Genomic DNA, 22,981 nt, shown 5'->3' on the forward strand with positions numbered 1-22,981 from the left:
CAAGTCTGAATCACCGTAATTGTCGTAAGAAGAATTATCTCCAACTAAGACCTGAGCAAACAAGAAAGATTAACGGTCATGTCACGACGACATAAAATGCATTGTTCAGTTATTAAATTTAAATTAAACATACGTATGACCTAATAAAATTAAAATGTATACCTCGTCAACAAAACCTGAGTCCAATCTCTCGTCATCAGTTGGCTCGTCCACAACATCATTCTGAATCTAATGCATTTTAAACCATGTCAACATCAATTCCATATTTTTATGCAATCGGACATTTATTACTACAAACTCACATTATCAGTGTCAACATCTTCTTCTAGCTCTACATTATCATCTTCTATATCAACACCATCTGCATCCATCTATTAACAAAAAAAAAGCACAATCAGTATTTAACAAATTACATACAACTACTAAATATAACTAGTAGTTCCGTTTCACTCACACTTTCGTCGACATCATCGTCTCCAGAAGTTTGTTCATCTTCAGGAGGTGCATTATCGTTGGCAGACGAAATATTGAATTCCTCTTCATCTGTATTTCCGCTCTCGTACTCCATTGAACTTGCACTCAAATCTGAAACGTCCATCGCCTGTCCAAAGTAACAACCAAATAAGTACATCTGAAAAAAGGAGCTCCAAACCCAAACCCACCTATATAATGAGGAGCAAGGGGAGGGGGCCGGCCACACCAAAGCCATTGTGGCCGCACCCCTCATAGTGGTCGGCCACCTCTCCCTCTCCCAAACCCTAGCCGCCCCTCTCTCCTCCACCTCTCCCGCAACGCTTAGCGAAGCTCCGCTGGAGTTCTCCATCGCCACCGCCACCACGCCGTCTTGCTGCCGGATTCAAGGAGGAGCTACTACTTCCGCTGCCCGCTGGAACGGGGAGAAGGACGTCGTCTTCATCAACACCGAACGTGTAACCGAGTATGGAGGTGCTGCCTGATCGTGGCACCGTGATCAAGATCTTCTACGCGCTTTTGCAAGCGGCAAGTGATCGTCTACCGCAGCAATAAGAGCCTCATCTTGTAGGCTTTGGAAATCTTCAAGGGTGAGTCTCGATCATCTCCTCGTTGCTCCCGTCTTCTAGATTGCATCTTGGCTTGGATTGCGTTCTCACGGTAGGAAATTTTTTGTTTTCTATGCAACGAATCCCTACAATACCAAGTTTGAAAAGAAGGTTTAGGGTTTTGTGCGTGGGTCTCTGCCCCGCACCGGTCTCCACTTATATTGACATGATCATACAATTACATACGTACACGGCACGTATACGTGATACACAACAGGAAGGAGGTCGAGCCTAATTACAATTCTAACACACGCAATACTTCAAGTAATTTTGTTTCTTCATCTCCTAAAAGATTATTACTAATAATAACATGATATATATTTTTCTCATCAGGGTATGCATATTTCATATCATTAGGAAAATGTTTTAGTTCAAAACTAGGATCTTCTTTGGGTAGTGGTAACACTCCAAGATTATCAAGTGGAATATGCAATTGTAAATGTGGTGGTTGTTGAGATAAAATTTGTTCTAAAGCCTCTGTTTCTTCATTACTATATGATGATTCCTCTTGATTAAGTACATATCGTTCCACCGTGTCCGATGAAGAAACTGCCACAGAAGCAATAGTTTACACAATATCTTTTTGAAACTTTTCTTTTTCTAAATACTTATCAGTAAACTTGGAAAAAATAAATTCCAACATTTCTCCAGCACATTTAATAAACACTCTCTCTTTTGGCAAATCAATTTCAGCACCAATAGTATGTAAGAAAGGTCTACCAAATATAATAGGATAAAATACATCTTGGGAGCAACCTAGTACAATAAAACCAGCGAGATACTTAATCTTCCCTTTTAATAATTCAACGTATCTTACCGGGCCAAGAGAACTAATAACTTCTTTATTAGCAAATTGAATAGTTATACCTGTTTCCTTCATGTGCATGGGATCAATATCGGGCTTGAGTTCAAGATATAGAGAATATGATATCACACTTATACTTGCTCCAATATCACAAAGATCATGATAACATGAAGTTTCAATAGCACAAGATATAATAGGTTTACCATCTCTAGTAATCATACCTTGAATTACCTTAGTGAAATCTTCGCATAAATAGACATCACAAGAAATCTCTTCATTTAATTTTTTAATGATCGAAATTTGAGGCTTCATAGAAATTTATTCATAAGGTTCGTGACATCTTCTAGCACTCTTATTTGCAACAGTGGTGAGTAATTTTTCCTTCACCCTATTCGAATATGGAGGAGATTTCACATATTCTTCTATAATGACTGAAGAAGCTTGCTGAACCTGTTTCTCAACTTTAGCAATATATGGTGAAGTCTTAAGAGATTCAGTAAAGACCTTGAATACTTTCTTAGGAACATTCAAATGGTTAGCAAAAGATTTATAAACTTCTACTAAAATATGAGGATCAAGACCAAACTTATTTTTTTAGTTCTTCAAACAATATAGTACTACCTCTGGACTTAAAAAATTGACGCGGCCAGCTGCCAAAAACATGCATGCAGATACCTCCCTCTGCGTCGATTAAATCCGACCGGAGGGAGTAGTAGAGAAATTCTCTACACATGCATATTCAAATTCAAAATGAGACTCATTACCTTTATCAGGATGCCATGCAGCTTAATTATTAGCAATAGTATCCAATAAATTCCTTGCTTCTTGTTGAGTTATATTAGTAAAACTCCCTTCAGATGAATTGTCCAGAAAATCTTTATGATGCTAGGACAGCCTCATACAGAAGTTTGTTAATATAAGACTATCAGGAACACCATGCCAAAGATTCTTACGGATGAGTTTATTAAGCCTCATCTAAGCTTGAGAAATACTTTCTTCAACATGAGACCAAAGATTATAAATATGACAGCGATCATCGTAAATTTCGATTTGCTCATGTGCGCTATTATACTTCTGTACCTTTACTCCGAGGGCCCCACCAGCCAGCCTCTTCTCAGAGTCAGCCGTTTCAATCCCCATCCGAGCCTCGTGATCGAATCCCTAATTAAAAGGAGCAACCAAACTACCAAAGTAGTAATACCGTACACTACTTACTTCTACCAGTATTCCTTCCTCCCCACCTGCACTAATTAATCACAGCACGAGATCCCCTTCTCCTTCCTTTCCATTCCACCTCCACCTCCTCCTCCTCCCCCCCCAGCGACGTCGTCCGCCGCGCGCGCCACTCCACGCGGGACTTGGGCTCGCGCGCCCGCCGGAATCCCGCAGGCGAGGCGCTCCGCGCCGCGTCCCCAGGTGTGCCTGCTCCCCTCCCGTCTCGTTCCGTTCCGTTGAATGCGGCCGCTGCTTGCACTCCTCGCGTGCGGGGGATCTGTGGATACGACGCTGCGGGATTCGGGCCGCTCGATTCGTCGGCGGAGCGGTGGGCATGTGAACGGTGGTAATGCTGGGTTCGCTGCGCTGGTCAACGCCGCGAGGGTTTGACCTGCACGCCTCCGGGCTCTGGCGTTGAATGCGTGTGTGTGTGTGACTTGTGAGAGAGAGAGCGAGTTTTGCTGCGTCCCTCTACCAGCTCTTTGCAGCTTGCGCAACACTTGTAGTAACACTTGCTGCGTGTCTAATTAATTCGACGCTACCTGTTTCACTCTTCCATCTGCAGACCGACCGACCTGTATCATGACATTCATAAAATGATCCTACACTGTCACGTATTTCGGAGATGGATGATCTGCCAGATGGCCAAGGGCAGTCCGACACACACTCTTCCGATCCGAACTGGTTGCCCGGCCACAAGTTCCAGTCCAATTCCCCGGCTAAGCAGGAGTGCAATTCCGATTTTGCGGATGCTTCTCTTAATTCTAGGGAAGTTGACCACGCATTCTGCGCTTCTCAGGCATTATGGTCTACCGGGTCTCTATCAAGTCCGATACCCAACGGGTTTTATTCAGTAATTCCGGTAAGTGGATCTTATTAGAGGCACTGTGTTGCTAAGAAAAATACGAGCACTCTATCTATACCTTTTATATTTTACATTACCATTTTGAACTTTGCAGGATAAGAAACTGAAGGAGTGCTTTGACACCATTCCTTCTCCAGATGATCTATATTCACTTGGAATAGAGGGCTTCAAGGCTGAGATAATTCTTGTCGACTTAGAGAAGGATAAGAAGCTATCCGCAATAAAGCAGCTAAGTGTAGCTCTGGTGAAAGGATTGCATTCCAACCTAGCTGCAATGATTAAAAAGCTTGCAGGTTTGGTAAGTTCTCTCTGAGATCCTTTGTGGAGTTTGTGCAATGGGGGACAGTGATGACATCTTCTGTTCTTTTAAAACACTGCTAGCTGCATTTTCTCTAAGAACAATTTCTGTGTAAATAATTTACAAGACTCTTCCTACTTTGAAGTGTTTTGTGGGTTTTAATTGCTGCTTGATGTATAAATAACACATTTCTGAATCATAGATTGTATTTACTTGCTCTTTCCCAGCCTGTACATATATGATTCTAATTACACATTCTAAAAGCTCTTTAGTTACATTTCTTCCAGCTTGTAATGATACAATAACATATTTTTGCGCGAACATAATTTTCAATGATAATTGTAGGTTTGCGACTTCTATAAGCGACCAAACCCACAGCTCAGTCCTGCAAGAACTTCCTCTGAAGAAATTTCTCATTTCATGGAAAACAGGGGAATTCGATTGTTGGGGCAGATAAGACATGGATCTTGTAGGCCCAGAGCAATATTATTTAAAGTCCTTGCCGACTCTGTTGGTATTGATTCGAAGCTGTTGGTGGTTAGATTTGTTACCATTTCAAGTTTTCATTACAGCATCTGCACTTGGAAATAGGATTCTTATCCAGTTGTAAAATTTCTCAACACTACACTACTTTGTTATTTTAATATGTGCCTTTTGCAGGGCATTCCCAATGAAGAATCTCATGAATACGATGACTCACCCAAACATATGTCTGTTGTTGTTATGCTGAATTCCATGGAGTTTCTAGTTGATCTAATGCGTTTTCCAGGACAACTTGTTCCATTCTCATCCAAGGCGATTATCACATCTCATATATCTGCAGCTGGAGAGAGTGACTCTGCTGATTATGATTCTTGTGATTCTCCCCTTGAACCTAATAGTCCTCTCTGCTCCCAACGGTATGCTTGTGTATTCTCTTTTTGATGATACCTGTATGTGGTTATGGTTATGTTTGGTCCCTTGCCATATATTTAGTAATAGGGTATCAGCATGACTGGTTGTCAACGAATAATTTGTTTTTCTAAGCATTAGACTCTTGGTCTTATACAAGCAGAAGTACATAACCTTGTAGGGCCTTTGTATTTTACCTGAGAGGCACATATTGCTAACGTGTGTCGCTTTTTCAGGCAAGAACAAGATGAAAACAATAGATCCTTTAAAGTTCCGTCTCTAAGAGACATCATGCGTCGAACGTCGAACTCTATGGAGGGTAAATTGAGATCGTAAGCCTCAAATATATATAACAATTTTCCTCCATTTCTTTTCCTTTTCATTTTTTGCTATGTTTTTTAATTGTTCACTTAACTCCAGAATTACTTTCATGGCTTAGCAGTTCATCACATAGCGAACCAAATGTTGCCAATGCTTTCAGCGGACGTCGCGGGAGGAAAGTTAGTGAACATCAAAGAACTGCCAGTTCAAGGTTCTTAGTTTTATCCTTTTCTGTTTCCACCGTAGCAATTGTCAGTAATCTGGTAAAAAATATTCATTACATGGTTCTTTTAGTTTGGCTTGAGATCTCCTTTGCCCTAGTGATTAGTCGTTCATCTTGGTCTGTCAAAGTTCTGTATCTTATTATCTTGTACCAGTGCCACTAATATGCATGGTAGCTGCTCAACCTCTGTCTACCGTTGGAACTCGTATCTACATAGGAGAGCGGGGGCCCATGGTGGCTGTCCTGTAGGATTTTAGCAACATGGTTTTGGTATGTGCACTTAGAGATTGGCATGCCTGCAGTGATTATCATTTGTGGTACATTAGAGTGATAATTGTATTCTCTCTATCAGCACTTCAATGGCTTTTATGGGGTGTAAGAATTAGAAAACGTGGGAACATGAATGTCGCAGGACTGGAATGTCACATGCCATAGCTTCATATAGTATCTTAAACACTCGATTTTTTTGCAGTGCTACCTTTAGATAGTACACATCAAATGAACAAAAAAGTTGTACAGGAATGAGAAGAGAGTAGAGATAGTTATAGACAAATTGCATTGGACATATAAAGTTTTTTTTTTTCGTTTGAGCTCATGCTAGAATTCTCGTGGAACATGGGTCAAGAGATGCATTCCATAGGAACTTTACAAACTCAATCTAATGATACAAAGAGATCGTATAGGAAAAATTGTAAGGATGGAACCTTCCGTAAATTCCTATAAAAAGTCTGCAATCCAGAGAAGCCCTAGGCGCTTAGGTCCATTGGTCTACAAATAATGGACCGATTCTCTAAGATAACAGTGCACTTCACAACCTTGAACCGTTAACAAAGTTTAATAGACAACCCCGAGCTTCAAACCAGGTTATAACACACCTAGAGCTTCAAACCCATTCAACTTACCCCCTCTTCTGAAACCATGATTATAATTTTTGACTGATGGTCTATGTGCATAGCATTATGTCCACATGGACAAATTGACGAGTCTGCATTTTGGGAAGAAGATAGAAGACAATATACAATATAAAATGTATAAAATAGAAACACAGATGAATTTTTCTATGAACAAAGGGAAGTAATCTGAAATAGTGTGGAAAAATAAATTCGATAAATCTGGAAACTAAGGAATCAGTATAAATAATCAGATATTGAAAAATGAGAAAATTTTAGGATTTTCTTTATTAATTAGGATATACTTTTGAGCTGTAATGACCCATGTGGTTTAGTTCTTTTAACTTTGATAATACTTCACTTTTTTAAATAGAAACTTCGGAAAGAGGGAAATGCTGTAAATTTTATAAAGATCGATCAAAGGCATCTAGATACTTATCATATTTACCTGCATTTATTTATTTCTACCAACTTTAGTTCTTCCAATTCTGTTTATGATTACTCATTTTTTCTTGGTTTCAAATTATTTTCCACATTGATTTTTATTCTCATAATTAATATTTAACTAAAATTTTGATATTTTTCGTTGATTATTAAGATTTGGACTCAGTTTGTTGATCCTGACTTGTGTTGTGCTGTACTTTTTTTGTAAATTGCCATCGGAAAATAGCTACAAGCAGAAAAAAGTTGGTTAGCCAAAAGAGAAATATGAAAAGCTGGATTATCATATTCCACCTCAATGCGGAATGCAGCTAGTCTCATTTTCTTGACCATTGTTTTTTCTTCAAAATGTGGACGATGCCGACTTAGTGTCGATGAAAAATAGACACATAGGCTCAAGGCAAAACCACCATGGTTTCAGAAGAGGGGGTAAGGTGAACTGTCCAGGGTCTCCTAACTGGTTTTGGAGTTCGGGGTTATAGAACGAACTCAGCCAATAGTTTACGCTTGTAAGTTATACTAAATGTTATTTCGGTGTGGCCATGTACTCTTGCCCATAGTTATCATGCCTGGCCTATGTGTCAGGTCACTGACCAAGTGGTCAGACCGCCGGGTCATTGGTCGGACCGTGTACTTTATTTGATTTTTATAAATATGAATATATAATTGGCTGTATAGTAATGACCAATAATATCAGAAAAGAGATGACTGTTTTGGCTGCAGAAGAATCTGGGGTTTTATTAGTTTTGGTTCTGTGGCTTCCATCAGTATTTGGACTAGTATTTGGTGATCCCCTGCATCATTGAGTGATTTTGCTTTAAAATCGTAATCCTTATCTCTGATGTAAATTTCATGTCTCAAGCTCTCAGCAAGAGTGCAAAACAATGCTCGTACATTCTGGAGTCTTGGAGAAGGCCGATGCCACCAAGTACGGCTGCACGTTGTCGTGGTTGGCACCGTGACTCTGCCTCAGGCTCAGAGCACGAAAGGGTGTAGTTTTGCTACCTCCGTTGCCGCTGTTGAACTGCAGCCTGCAGGAGTGCTGGTCCCTGATAAAGATGAGGTCTGAGCCACCTCCTAAAACCCAAATTCCTTCCATCTAGCCGCCAAATCTAAAATTATATACACAGAAAAATCTAATGGCCCTCAAAAGACAGTTGTGCTCGTGAATTTGGCCTTGAAAATTTCTTTTGAGGGTACTTCTGCCTTTTAGTTTCATGCACAAGATCCGCTGAGGCAGTTAAAGCCGACCTGGGTCACCAGGTCAACCAAATATCATCCAGTTAAGACGGTTTTGTCCGGGTCACAGGCAAATAATATAGGGGCATCCTGCTAATGGATTTACTACTAGTAGATAGGAGTTTCCCTTCCCCAATAAGCTAGTTTGGATTTCCTGAACTGGGTCTCCAGTGTTTATTTGGTGACCTTTTATTGTCAGCAGGATCACAAGGTATATCATAGGGAGCCAATTTGCAAGCGAATATGTCTTCAAGTGGTGGAATTTGCACGTGAATATGTCTTCAAGTGGTGAATGTTTTCTTTTGGCATTCCCAAAACAGATCATCTCAGTTTTATGAACATTCTTATTATATAAAACATTCGTTCAAGTGTTCATGTGAGCAAAGAATGAATTTTATGTTTCTTGGATAACCTTCTTCCTCAAGCAGAAATAGAGTATCATCTGTGTGTCTTAAGATGGCAATTCCATCCTTTCTTGTACAGTACTCCTAGCTGCCACCTTAGTTGCTACTCCCTCCGTTCCTATTTAATTGACTTTAATTAGAACCACTGCTAGTTCATTTGGCTTGTGCTCCTGCGTCGATTAAAACCGAACAGAGGTAGTACCTTACATAGTGCTGCCGCATGGGTCGTGGCCCACAACACCACACCCACTCGAACATGCAGCTCGAGGACGAGCTGCTAGGGCCATGGGTATCCCAAGTAAACCCTTGGACGGGTGAGGCACACGACAGCGGTGCACGAGATCATCCATCTTCATTGGATTGCCCACTGATAACTTCAGCTGTATATGGCTTCAGAGAAGATGCACTGCTTCTGGATTGTGGGGTCAGAAGGAGCAGTGCCATGTTGGACGTGAAGTTGGTGTATCTAGCCTTGCCGGAAGTATGAGCAACTTTATCTGCACTGGGTAGACGTTCATGCTGATTTTGAAGTACCTGCAAGTCTACAACCATCTGATTATAGTCATCACCATGGTTGTGGATGACTCCATGATGTAACCTTTGAAGAAACCAACCAACCTTCCCACCATGGAACTCGATGATGAAGACAATCGGACAAGTAGCGGTGATGACAGAAGTACGCAATCCCCAACAACACTCGTAGCATAGAGGAGGAATGCTTTTTTTAAAGACCATGCAAGAGAGTTGCATGTATATACTGCTGAATCAGACATCGGACTATGAAAAGCCCAGGTGGCTATCAGGGTGATGGGCTTCTCGTAGATCCATGCGTCTTACCAAAACAATTTGGTTTGCCACCATCAATTGACTCAGCTGTTGTGGCATAGACAATAACAGCTTCTTCATCGCCAGCAACAGCGGGCAGCTCTCTCCATGGCCTTGCCAAGTCAGGGCTGCTGTGCGTGTTTCAGTTTGGGAATAACTAAACCTCCTAGATGCTTCGGTCGAAACACGGTTTCCCAATTAACCAAGCAATGTCCACCTTCCACTATGTTTGTGCCATTTCATAAAGAACTCCTTTGATGCAATGTCGACGACAAGGAACGTCACAAAGACAATATTGTGATCATCCTGATCTTCTGGTGCACGTGGGGGCACAGGAGCGACGTGGTCTTCAACACAGCAATGGCGTCTCTGATGGCTATTAGAGAGATGATCAAGGTGGAATACGATATGTGGCGCCTGGCGAAGCTGTTCGTGGCACCGCTTTCTCCTTCCCGGAACCGAGAGAGTTACTGTGGCAATTAGGAGAGTACGCTTTGGGTGGGAAGCTGCCACCCCGTGTTGGCAGCATGAACTTTGCCTTCTTTGGCACCCTTCTATGTGATTGATACAGAAAACAAAGACAATATTGAGATGTTATAAATTTTTGGAGAAGAGAAAGAAAGCTCCCTCCCCAGGAGGCAAGGTAGAAGAGATATTATTGTGTTCTCTCGCGTGATTAAACATCTTATATTGATTGGAGATTTATAAAAGGATTTCCCCATCTAACCTTACCATGACATGGACTACATGCTTATCAAACCGGGACTCCCCGATTCTTTTAGATTTAATTGCCTAATACATTTCCTGCTAAAGATAAGTAGTTTTGGGTTGTAATAGTTGAAACCAATGAATTCGGGTTTCCAAGTGGAGGTTTTTCTTCCTTCCCCGATATAGTTGCCGGCTCATTCTTCAACAGGCACGCGGTCAGAGATCACTTCCCCCCTCTGAAACAAGAAGTTCTGGCCCGGGAGCGCTTTACTCTTTCACTTGTAGCTGGATTACCCCTTGGGTTGGGCTAACTTGAATGTCTCATTAGGACAAACAAATAGGAAGGGATAGTTCTTTTAGATAGTTGGATAGAGTGAGGGATATCGGGGAAGGAAGAAAAACCTCCCTCCTATTGGTTTTCGCAGGGGATGCCATTTTACAATGATCAAACGGAATGTCTTTATACTAGTATGCCAATGAGATGACATGACATACACTGCAAAAGTTTAACAGCTTAAGACTTAACTGTAACATCAAATTAACTGGATAGATAAATGCGCTTTAACTCATTTTCTTTCAGGCTATTTTTAATTTTTTTGCTTTACAATTCACCGTATCAACCCCGCCACTTTATAAATATTTAGTCTGATTCCTTCTTACGATAAAGCACGGACATGATGATGCATGACATGCCATGGACTCTCATTTTGATGGCTATCTCCACATGGCCCTGCCAGCTGTCACATTGGCAGGCCATCCCCAGATTACTGCTTTCCATCTAAAAGTGTGACCAAACTAAGGCTGATATTTAAGTGACTAAAATGTCTTGGAATAAGTAGACGGTCCATAAATTAAGTTATTTGTCCCATATTTGTATATCTATTTGAGGGTTTTGTTTCGTGCCTGTTTTATCTTCCGTCCTGTATTATTATTAATTTTTCTTCAGAGTGTATTTGAGGTGTGCATCCTAGTATATAATCTATACCAGCTTTGAAGATTCAAAATGGTTTTAGATTAAAATGTATTTTCTTTGTTTTTGTAGTCCTGAGCATCCATTGTCCAGAGCTCATGGGCGCTCTAACTTGGGTGATAGACAGTACGGAGATGGTGTAGCTGTATCAAGGTACCTCAGTAAGTCTCTACTTTGTTCATTTGTATACAAATAAGGAAATAGTCAAATAGTTCTCATTGCCATAGTTTAAAGGAAATACCCGCACATTGCAGGTAGCAACATTTATGATTGTTCAAATATGCCAAGTAATGTGAAAATTATTCATAGAGCCAAAGAGTTCTTATGTTTCATTTTTTTTTGTTTTACTATTTTTTTTTATACTTGGCAATAAGTCCTTGGGCATCACTGCCTTTTCATTTCATTGATATCATATTTTTAAGAGAAATTAAATCCTTATTTGCCACTTCACAATTGCCCGTTTCCTCATCTGCCGCTGAAAAAGGGTGTTTCCACCGATTCCTGGGTCCGTTTATTGCCGTTCTTGTCACTTTGCTATTTAGTGTGCTGCAAAAGACACAAATACCCTTCTAACCTCCTCGCTCTCTCCTCTCTATTTATGTCCGGGACTGCCTTGTCAGTACCTTCTCCTCCCCCTCCCCTCCCCTCCCCTCCCATCTCTCTTATCATCAAGTCGTAGAGTGAGACTTCTTCGTTGTCAGCGCTGTCATCCTCGAGATCATCCGCTCTCTGCGACATCTCCTACAACCACACCAGTCTTCAAAGGGTGATGCTTAGTGGCTTCAGCCTACGGTAGTTCCGATCAGTTCCCGCTGCTCCCAAAGGTGGTTCTGACTGGTAACGGGTTGGATCTGATCTCTCTAATTGATTCTTGGTTCAACCGTTGCGATTGACTTTCAATTGGCATATTGCATCGTTTTTTGGGTTTACCGGTGGCGACTGCTACCGATCGGTTTCTTGGACTTCTTATTTTGAGGTGAAATTCCTGGATTTTCTCAGCATGGTAATCTAAACAGATCTCTTACCATTCATGCAATCAAGTTGTACTCAGCCCATTGGAGTGTGTTATAGATCATTTCTTTGTACACTTGATGCTTTCTTTATTGTTTGAGATTCACGATCTTTGGCATATCTAGTCTGCACCTTTATGCTGTGTTAATCTGTACTCAACTTTGGAAGCCAGTTGGGTGGATCTGACTTCTCATATTGGTTCTTGGTTCAACCTTTGAGATTTACTTTCAATTGGCATATTGTCCTTTTTTATTTTGCGGTTTACCTGTGAGAATTGGTACCGACTGGTTTTTTGGATTTCCCCCTTCTTATGCTGAGAATAAATCCCTGGATTTTCTCAGCACGGTCATGTTAACATATCTCCTCACAGCGGTGCAATTAAAGTTGTACTCGGCTCACTGGAGTCATGCTTTAGGGCATAAATATCTTTTTACACTTGATGCTTCCCTTTTTTGTTTGAGATTCACAATCTATGCAAATTTAATCTGCACCTCTATGCTATGCCAATTTTTTTGATGAACAAAAGCTGTGTTAATCTGTACTCAACTTTGAAAGCCAGCTTACCCTTACAAGCTATTAATGATTAACAATGTTGCAGTCAACAGTGCTGCTAATGCTGCAATATTATTTTCTTCTTGTCCTAATTAAGCATGTATTTCTTGATGGTAGGTCAGATGGTGCATCAACATCAAATGTGCGTAGAGGACGACAAAAAAGTATGAGCACTGCCCCTGAAATTGGTGACGATTTTGCAAGGTTGGTAAAAATGATTTAATTCTCTGTACAACAAAGAGTTGTACCAAGTCCAGTAACAACCTTTACATTTATATTTTACTCAAAAGATCAACCTGACTAAAATAGTTGTTGGCTTCTAGATATGCAATATAATATTTTTTAAGACTATCAAAATTATGCAAAAGAAAGCAAACTAGGTACTATTCCGGACTCCCGGTTCACTTCATCTATGGCCATGTCGTCTGAAAGATGTATTCTACCTTATGCCCCCCTCCAGCCATTAGTATTACCTAGTACCCGCATGATGAATCAATGTAGTTCAATTTTTCATAAATTTTACTCCCAGAGTTTTTCTTAGTTCCGTCTTCTAGGAATGTAAACCGCTTTGTATTTCACGTAATTATCTCGGAGCTGGTTACATGTTTCCCCCCAGAAGCTGCATGTCTAAAATGTACCAATTGTTTATATTGCTTTGCTCGTTTGCCATCATCTATTTCTTTGAATCACAAATTCACATTTGATATGGCTGTGCTGTTTTGTCACAAGTAAGATGAAAGCTTCTCTCCATGGATTTTCTGTTTTTCTTTATTTTGTTCTTTTCAGAAGAGTGAATTGCGCTATAGGTCCATAGATTTGCAAGCTGGGTGCAAGGATATATGCATAAACTTCCAAACTAGTCATTACAAACTTGCATCAGTGGCCCAATTAAATCAGAAGGTGGTTATTGCTGGTAAACTAAGCATCCATGCGGTACTGAATATTATGTGGGTTCTGTGTCACCTTCCACCTCTCTTCTCCTCCTCTCACCAGCTTCTCTGAACACACCGCTCCCGCCTTTCGTCTCTCCCTCTTTTTCTCCATCTCTTACCGAACATGCTATATTGCACATCATGCTTGTTTAGGAGTCTTTTTTTCTATGTGACTGAAGAAAAAAATGTTGCTGCTGTCTTGTCCTGCTGGTTACCCTACACCTTCGATGAAACTAACTTGGATGAGAAGAACCGGTGCATTGGATGCGAGATGAGATTGGAGATCGAACTGGCTTCAAAACCACGCTGCCGCCAGTGATGAAATAATGATGCCATCAGAATGGTATTGCTGGTACTGCCATTATTTTTTGGAGAGGCTTCATATCTGATTCAGTAGGATGATCTATCTACTGAATCAAATAGACTGAATATTTTGAGGAGATTTTTAGGCCTGAGCAAAAGGAGGAATAACATATGGTGTTTCTTTTGTTTTCTTCATTTTGCCTCTTCTATTTTATCCTTCTCTTTATGTACGATTATAGAGTGAATGACAGGTCGATGTTAGAGGTTGGAGCTCCAGCCACAAGCACAATGTGGCGGAGGCGAGTGACGGTGCCCACGTCCGCAGCGAGGGAGGCCATGTCGCTGAAGTTGAGAGGAAGGGGATTAGCAGGGTAGGTGCTATGACCATTTTTGGGGTTCTCGAGACCTCAGGCTCGGTGAAGAGGACATATCCATGGCAGCTTAGGCAGGGAGGATCGATGAGGAGAGAAAGCGAGGAAAATAGGAAGAGAACTACATGGATGGTGTGTAGATTCCATATAAGGCTTTCTTTCCACGTGGAAGATTTTCAGGCGAGCAAAACAACATATGGACTAATTTGAACCACTAATACAAGTTTATAGTTTATAAGGGTAGTGTTTGGTTGCCTAAATCCATACCATTTTTGGGTCATGAGCAACAATTTGCTTGTCGTTGCATGGTTGCCAAATTTTAGGCATGCCCATATGTCCTCTGTCCAGTCTAGGTCTAGTGTACTACTTTGCCAACATTTACCTACCAAAACCTTGGCTAGCCAACTTTGTGGTAGGGTTTGCTTGGGTTCTAAACACGCAAGTGTATTTTCTGAGTTCCTGGACTTACTTGCACCCACCTCAAGGAATTTTTGTGCAACTTCCTCTTTTCAGAATGTCCGGTTTGATATAGTATGATGTTTTGCTTGTCTTCAGGGCAGTCAAAGAAATTAGTGAAAGCATGCGGAAAAATCGCCATTCAAGGGCACATAATGATGGTAGTCCAGGACATTCAAATGATTCACAACAAAATGTAAGTTTTGTCCTTTTGACTGTTGACACAGTTCTACTCGATTTTCACTGATCTCTGCACAGCCTGCTTCTTTTGAAGAACTTGTTCTCTTTTCACAGTGTAATACACTTAATAGTTGTCGGAATGGCTCTATATTACTTATGTTTTGGTGGTTAACATATTGCAATTGATTTCTTATAATACATAGGAATCAGTTGGTGGTTTCAATGGTGATGAGGTGTCTGTAAGAGAACCAAATGTTCAGGAGGGTTCAAGAAGGCAGATTAGTACCCAGAAGGCATTGTCCTTACCTTCATCACCCCATCGGTTAGGCAACCATGGTTCTGATCTCGGAGAACCAGCTGACTTCCTTACAGCAGCAGATCTGATGTCCAAGTGGAATAAGGCGTTGCAATCTTCACCATTTCTGAACAAGCCGTTACTGCCTTTTGAGGAATGGCATATCGAATTCTCAGAAATTACTGTTGGCACTCGTGTTGGAATAGGCAAGTTCATTCTCTCATCAATCCATTTTGGGCTATATTCTCGAAGTTCTGCCTAAGAAGTTACATTTTGTTACTTCTATGGACTTGCTAGATAAACGTGATGTTTCTAAAGGAATAGCTGTTCTACAATTACCTGTTGGAGTCTTGAAACTGAATTTCTCTACAGTGGTTTCTTTAATTAAAGCTAATACTCATGGTTAATGCTTTTAGGGTTTTTTGGAGAAGTATTCCGTGGCATCTGGAATGGAACAGATGTAGCTATAAAAGTATTTTTGGAGCAAGATTTAACAATGGAGAATATGGAAGATTTCTGCAACGAGATCTCCATACTTAGGTTCTACATGTAGCTTTTGTTGTAATCTTTGTTATGGATTATCTTGAAATTCTGTTCTCTTATTTTTTTCTTTTCTTATTTTCAGTCGCCTCCGACATCCCAATGGTATTTCCTGTACAATCACTTTACAGCAGTTTGTGATGATCTGATTGCTCTTACTGTCCAAAATGTTATTTCCTATTCATGCAAGAACTTCTGATGCAATTAGAACAAGTCTTCTAACAATGATTATGTTCCTCTGGGCTGCAGTGATATTATTCCTTGGTGCATGTATGAAGCCTCCTCACTTATCTCTAGTCACTGAATATATGGAAATGGGTTCTCTGTACTACTTAATTCACACTAGTGGCCAGAAAAGTAAGATCAGTTGGCGAAGGAGGCTAAAAATGCTCCGCGACATCTGTAGGTGAGCACATGACACCTGTTTATCACTAGCATTTGTGTGCTTTAGGAGTACCTGATATATTTCCTTCAGTTGTTATGTAAATCTTCATCTGGTTATTTGTTTGTGCAAGGGGTCTTATGTGTATGCACCGTTTGAAGATAGTTCATCGGGATCTAAAGAGTGCAAATTGCCTTGTTAACAAGCACTGGACAGTCAAGTTGTGTGATTTTGGGCTTTCTCGGGTAATGTCGAATTCTGCAATGAGTGACAACTCATCTGCAGGCACTCCAGAGTGGATGGCTCCAGAGCTGATTCGTAACGAACCATTTACAGAAAAGTGTGATATCTTCAGCCTTGGAGTTATAATGTGGGAGCTTTGCACTCTGAGTAGGCCCTGGGCAGGAAAGCCGCCAGTTCAGGTAACCAACATACATGTTCATCCCACCCATTTCATCATCTGAAGTAAATCGATTCACGGGAAGTGCTGTGTAATTTAAGGTTGTTTACTCCGTCGCGAACGAAGGGGCAAGGTTGGAAATACCAGAGGGACCTCTGGGTAGCTTGATAGCAGGTACTTTATGTTTATTTTACACTCACAATCGACCAACTTTGGCTACATGAGATTTTCCTCTCTGTAAATGGACAAATCTAAGGCTCTGCTTAGAATGGGTGTAAAATTAGTATATATACTGGCATTTAGTTTGATTTTGAGCTAAATACCAGTAGGCACACTAATTTACGCCCATTCCAAGCAGCCCCTAAATCATTTCTTTAAAAGCTATAAAAGAAACTGGAACTTGTCTGATACTTCCGGCTATAGAATACAGATATATTTGATTTGTGGTGGAATTATTCCTTTTTACACAATTGTTGCCGTGATATTATTCTGGCATTAATTGTACGAGTTTGCAACCTGCAGACATCTATTTTGCCAAATTTTCCTATATTTGAAATATATGCAAAAGTTCAGTATATTTCGTAAACTCTGTAAGTACCTGACGCTGAAACATGCTGCAATTTTGTTGGATAGATTGCTGGGCAGAACCGGATAAGCGTCCAAGCTGCCAGGAGATCCTGACCCGTTTGCTTGATTGCGAATACACCTTATGTTGAGCTATTTTTGCTCCAGCATGTATAGCGGTTCTAGAGGCAGCAACATCGGTCCGGCTTATACATCATTTGCTTTTCCATTTCTTATCATCTTGACATCTTTGAGATGTAAATTATCAAACTTTACTATAATAATATGAACTTATAGCATCTTCAGTATTACATAGTCTCCTGGACAAGGCAATGTCCATGATACTCGTATTTCTTTGTTCCCTACCTACTGATGTTCATGTGATCAAAATGTTTATTGGACATGTGATTCGCAAAGTAAATTTTGACGTAGCTGTTATTTATGTGATTTTTTCCCCTGAAAAGGGGTGAAACCCTGGCCTGCAACCATACATATTACAAAAATCTCAATTATCAAGTATTATCCATCCTTATTACTACATATCATGGATTGCATAAGGACGATACACATATCACCACCGGAGCAATAAAAACATGATGGCTCTGTCATTGTGTAGTCCATTACTTCCCGCGGTACTTCAGTTCTGCCTTGAGACCGGATCCGATCTCCCTTGCCACATGCCAGTAAACGTGCAAGATAGCAGATCGGAGGTGAGGGTCCGGTGTTGATCGGCGCCGGAGAAAAGCCTCTCGCCGCCGCACACACTACAGGAAACCAGTAACCAGCCAGCGATCGAGTTTAAGGCGTGATTGGTTGTTACAAGGAAATTTCCCTGTTTTTCCATTTTACCAAGTGGATACCATATGAGGAGAAACGGAGTTTGCACTACTAGGAAAAGGGCATTGCCGACGCACCAAAGCCCGTCGTTGGAAATGGACCGGTGGTAACGGATTACTGTCGGCGCACCTGCCAGTGCGCAAGCGGTAGCTCAGTTACTGCCGGCGCAGCAGCCCTGGTGTGCCGGCAGTAACTCTGTACCACCAGCATGTCAGCGTGGTGCGCCTGCAGTAGTATGGGTAATAGTGCGCATGGTTGTGTGCCGGTAGTAGTTATGTAGGTGCGCTGGCAGTAATGCATCGAAATTCTTCAGGCTGCACAAAATGATGTTTCTTGGCTTTGCTGATGTAACACAATGTTACTAGCGGTATGAGGGGAGAAGTATGTTGGGCTATGTTGTGCACTACGCTTTGCTTGCAAACAATGTTACTAGCGGTAGAGGAGAGAAGTAAAAACTGGACATGTAACACACAACGTTTGGCAGCTCACATAAGTTCCGATATGATCACCTTGCACGCACGGTTGGTGCGGTTACCATCCACGAGTACAGGGTTTAGGGTACTACAGGTGACACACAATCGTACGACCGCATCAAATACATGATCCATATCACAAGGACGACGATGATCAAGTTCTTCAGGCTGATGTCTTCACCATGACATGACACTCCCCCATAGTAGTCCACATACCAGTTGTACTTCTACCAAGACAAGGCTTAAGAAACATATCAAAAAACATACCATTGCAGGACAAGTAATGACATAAACTAAGCAATATAAGCATGCATAATCATATATGCAAAAACATGACATAAGTTTAATCTATCAGCTAGTGTTATCTTACTAACGATCACACTAGCTACTATGGTATCATCCTACCACCACATCAAAGAGGGTGTACTTCTACCGCTTGCAGCACCAAAAGTTTAACATCATGTGAGGGGTTAGTATATGACACCTCACGTAATGTACATGCCCTGGCTTAGTGGAGCCCATGGCATACCTGTCGGTGGCTAGGCCAAATGCAAAAATCGTTTGCATCTATGAGTAGTTGGTAATTCATTTGTTGAGGAACTCGGCGTCCTTTAGGTGAGCCTAACACATGGGGACAAATAGTTGGTTAGTTGGAGAAGGTTACAAGACATGCCTAAGTTGTGAAAACGAATGATTGTGCAAGTGAGAGGTCAATACCGAGACATGGCCTATGTAGTGCTCGTCCTCCAGGATGATGGTGTGAGTGTCCTCATCCCATCTGGCACCGCTGAGGTTTCCGCAAATCTTCATGATTTCGCACATCCGGTTCAGGACGTACACGGAGAGGTAAGGTGGCCACTTCACAGTGGACTTACCCAACTTAAGCCCCCCACTAGTGTTGTGGACTTTTCAAACCTTGCTCGCCTTCTTGGCGTTCATGGTTGCAGCTGCTAGGTCATGTTCATCCACAAGCAGCGAACGGGGGGTCGGCTTCATATCCTAGTCCTGCGGGTAAGTGAGTGCTAGCTGTGTGTCAGGAACTAATGACATGTTGTCCTGGATATCAATCAGGGCTGTCCGAAGTCATTGAGGTAAGTCATCGAGGGTGTACACCTAGGTAGGGGTCAGTTACAAAGCTGGCAAAAATTAGTCGACGTAGAACGTTGATACACTACAAAGTTGCAAGGTAATATGTAAATGTAGCACACACTCATGTACATTACCAATATTACGACTAAATCTAGCACAAAGGCTTACTAATTTGACATACATGAGGTTGATTTCGTCCAGATCTACATATGAAGTACTGAAAGAAGAGATGGAATAGCTACCTTCAAACATAACAATGACTACACGAAAAGAAATCGTGCCAACAGAGCAAAATGTACATGTACTAAGCAAAAGCAAGATTGAGTAAAGCTAGTTTACTATCTACATCCTACATTCTGGCTCAGATCAACCGAATCAACTACTCTGATCTACGACTTGCTCACGGATCGTATGGAGCTAGGGTTAGAACACTCTCTCTATCGGAGAAGAACCGCTTGCCAGGCTCGGAGAAGACGTGGAAGCCCGCTTACCGCCGCTGTCCAGCTCCTACTGGAGAAGTCTCCGCATCTTACCTGGCCGTCAGTGAACGAGCCGGGACGGAGAGCTTGAATGAGAGGAAATGGAGATGAAATTTCGGCCAGTGAGCCGTGCGGTGATATAAGAGCTTGAAATCGGCGAGAGGTGACGAAATTTCTCTCGCGACTTTTCGTGGCGTGAGGTCGCACCATCTCCGACCTTGCACGGGTAAGGTGAATCTTTTCCCCTTTTCAGCCACGATAAACTTGGCTCACTGAAAACGCTGGAATCTCCTCCACATGCAGGTAAAATGATTCTTTGAGGAGAGTGTGGGCCACGGTTTTGAGACATGTCAGCCTACCAATCCACGGTTTTTTTGCCCGTTGAAAGCGAGAAAATGAATTGTTAGCAACCAAACACACTCTAACCCATAGTTTCCCATGTAAACATGCCTATGGGTTTGGTAGGTATAATTGCAGTGTGGCAGTTGATCATCCCAGTGCGATGAAAAACGACGACTCTTTTGCGCTTGAGTCGTCGGCCAGACAAGCCTTTATTCTCCGGTTCCGCTAAAACATACACCGATATACCAACGACAAACTAGGATGATCGACGCAAACTTTGGAGTTTGGACGCACGTCCATCACGACCATCACGGCTTGCCGCTCGCGGACACGTCCGTTACTGCTTCCCCTCGACAAGCGCGCCGCGCCTTCCACGTGGCGGCCACTTCCTCCAGCGCCCGGCGCGACGATCCCTCCGGCGCCCACGCGTGCGCCGCCGCCTGCTGCATGTCCCCGGCCTGGCGCCGCACGGCCCGCCCTTTCTCCTGCCCCTCCATGAGCTCCCTCACGGCGTCCGCGATCTCGCCGCGCGACACAACCATGCCGTCGCCGCCGGCGTCCCGTGCGCGCGGACGCACACGCAGCGCCATCCCGACGCTCCCTTCCAGCACCACGGCGTTCATCCTCTGCTCCGCGTACAGCGGCCAAGCGATCATAGGCACGCCGCACGACACGCTCTCCATCGTCGAGTTCCAGCCGCAGTGCGACACGAAGGCCGCCGTCGCCGGGTGAGACAGCACGCGCACCTGAGGCGCCCACGCCGCCACGGCGAGACCCTTGTCCTTCGTCCTCTCCAAGAAGCCCTCAGGGAGCCACGCCAGTGGGTTTCCGTTCTTGCAACGTCCGTGCTCCTCCTCCTCGTCGCCGCCATCCATGCTCGGCATGCGCACGACCCAGAGGAACCTGTAGCCGCTCGCCTCCAGCCCGGCTGCGAGCTCGGCCGTCTGTTCCACGGAGAGGGAGCCGCCGCTCCCGAAGGAGACGTACACCACGGATCCAGTTGGCTGGCGATCCAGCCACTCTAAGCAGGCGGAGTCGCCGGTTTCGTCGGAGCCAGACCGGACGAATGGCCCCACGGGGAACACTGTTGGCCAAGCTCCTTCCGCTGCCGCCTGCCTGAAATCTTCCACGGTGGCGGGCTCCATCTCGTAGAACGTGTTCACCAAGAAGCCGTTAGCTTGGCGGTAACGCCGGCCCTCCTCGAGGTGGTGCGCGTACACCGGCTCGTTGCTGCTCCGGAACGCGCGAGGGAGGTCGGCGCCGCGCAGCAACACGCCCCCGGGAAGCTCGAGAGGGTCGGGGAGGTCACGGTGATCGCCCGGGGGCACGCCGTCGTGGAGTTCCACGGTGCGGCGCATGAGGGCGAGCGCGGTGAGGTTGCTTGGGACGAAGACGTACGCCGGGACGCTGAGCTCGCCGGCGAGGGGAAGCGCCGCGGAGCAGAAGAAATCCGGCACCAGAGCCGCGAGTTGGGCGACGGAGCGCAGGAGGGTGCGCAGGTGCGGGAGAGAGCGGCGGACGAGCTCGAAGAGGGCGGTCTCCATGGGCGTGGCGGCGGGGAGGTCCTGGAGCGGGACAGGAGGGAGCGCGGCGGTGGAGACGCAGGCAGGGACGCCGGATAGGGCTTCCGGGGACGAGATCAGGTCGGTGAAGGTGACGAGTGTGGCTGCGAAGCCGTGGTGCTCGACGAGCCGCCGCGCCAGCTCCGCCAGCGGGATGAGGTGGCCGGCGCCGGGGCTGGCCAGCAGCACGACATGCGGCCGTTGCTGGTCGGTGGATGCCGCTCGCTCGGCGCCTGCGGTGGTCAAGGACTCCATCGGCCGAGTTCCCGTCCTGGGAGACCCTGTACGTACACCGGCCTGCAGACAAGGGAAATAATGGCCTTGGGAGGATGAACCCAGCTGCTACTCTCACCGTCTCGCGGAAGAGTTTCTGATTTATTTTGGTTTTTTGGGGTTCTCATCGTCAGCAGCACCGAATCTGATCGAGCAAACGTGGCGCACGTCTGGCAATGCCCACGTAAGCCTGCCTGAAGAGCTATTCCGTGCAGGGTAAATTTTTATTTTTTGCGAAACGTTCAGGGTAATGTTTAAGAGCATCTCTACCACAACCCCATATTGCCCCAATCCACACATAAACCTTTTTTTTCTTGAAAAGAAGGGTCAGCATGATTCCATAAATTCATCAAAGCCGTAAATACTTTTAAGAGGGTCGGTAAACGCGGCCTCTTCACCCGCTGCGCTGCAGCGGAGGCAAACCTCGTCCGTGCGAGGCGTTGGCGCGAAAGACATATCCCCTCCCCTTCGTTCCCGCCTACCCGCCGCCTCCTCAAATCCCGCCGGTCCCGCATGTCACCCCCCTCGTCGTCCCTCCCAAGCGCTACCATGGCGCTATGAACCTGCGGGAGGTTGCTGATCAGTTCGTTCCGACTGAATCGACCGCTCCGGCCGCTCATGCATCTCGATCCGCTCCCGGCGCCGCTGCCCTGCTTGCGCTCGTACCCATTGCGCTGCGAAGTGCAGGCGGTAGGGCAACCGCATCATTTCTGTCGGTGAGGGGATATGCCAAAGTGTACCATGATAGGGTCCTAATTCCGGTAAG

The 22,981-nt window shown here is 43.9% G+C and overlaps 2 protein-coding genes across 2 annotated transcripts; one reads left to right on the plus strand and one right to left on the minus strand.

The window, feature by feature from the left end:
- Positions 1-3,667: 3,667 nt before the first annotated feature.
- LOC124692112 (serine/threonine-protein kinase EDR1-like) lies at positions 3,668-17,471 on the plus strand. Its single transcript, XM_047225411.1, has 16 exons — positions 3,668-3,961; positions 4,059-4,262; positions 4,608-4,799; positions 4,923-5,161; positions 5,390-5,485; positions 5,596-5,685; positions 11,247-11,327; positions 12,855-12,941; positions 14,899-14,995; positions 15,183-15,480; positions 15,691-15,814; positions 15,900-15,919; positions 16,064-16,220; positions 16,330-16,618; positions 16,698-16,770; positions 17,230-17,471. Exons 1-16 carry the CDS (start codon positions 3,725-3,727, stop codon positions 17,310-17,312), a joined length of 2,367 nt encoding a protein of 788 aa, XP_047081367.1. The 5' UTR covers positions 3,668-3,724; the 3' UTR covers positions 17,313-17,471.
- Positions 17,472-20,688: 3,217 nt separating this feature from the next.
- On the minus strand, positions 20,689-22,197 carry LOC124689983 (UDP-glycosyltransferase 72B1-like). The gene has a single exon (XM_047223435.1). It carries the CDS (start codon positions 22,195-22,197, stop codon positions 20,689-20,691), a length of 1,509 nt encoding a protein of 502 aa, XP_047079391.1.
- Between the last annotated feature and the right edge of the window lie 784 nt (positions 22,198-22,981).

The sequence above is a fragment of the Lolium rigidum genome, chromosome 2 (genome assembly GCF_022539505.1).
Source record: "Lolium rigidum isolate FL_2022 chromosome 2, APGP_CSIRO_Lrig_0.1, whole genome shotgun sequence".
NCBI classification, from domain to species: Eukaryota; Viridiplantae; Streptophyta; class Magnoliopsida; order Poales; family Poaceae; genus Lolium; species Lolium rigidum.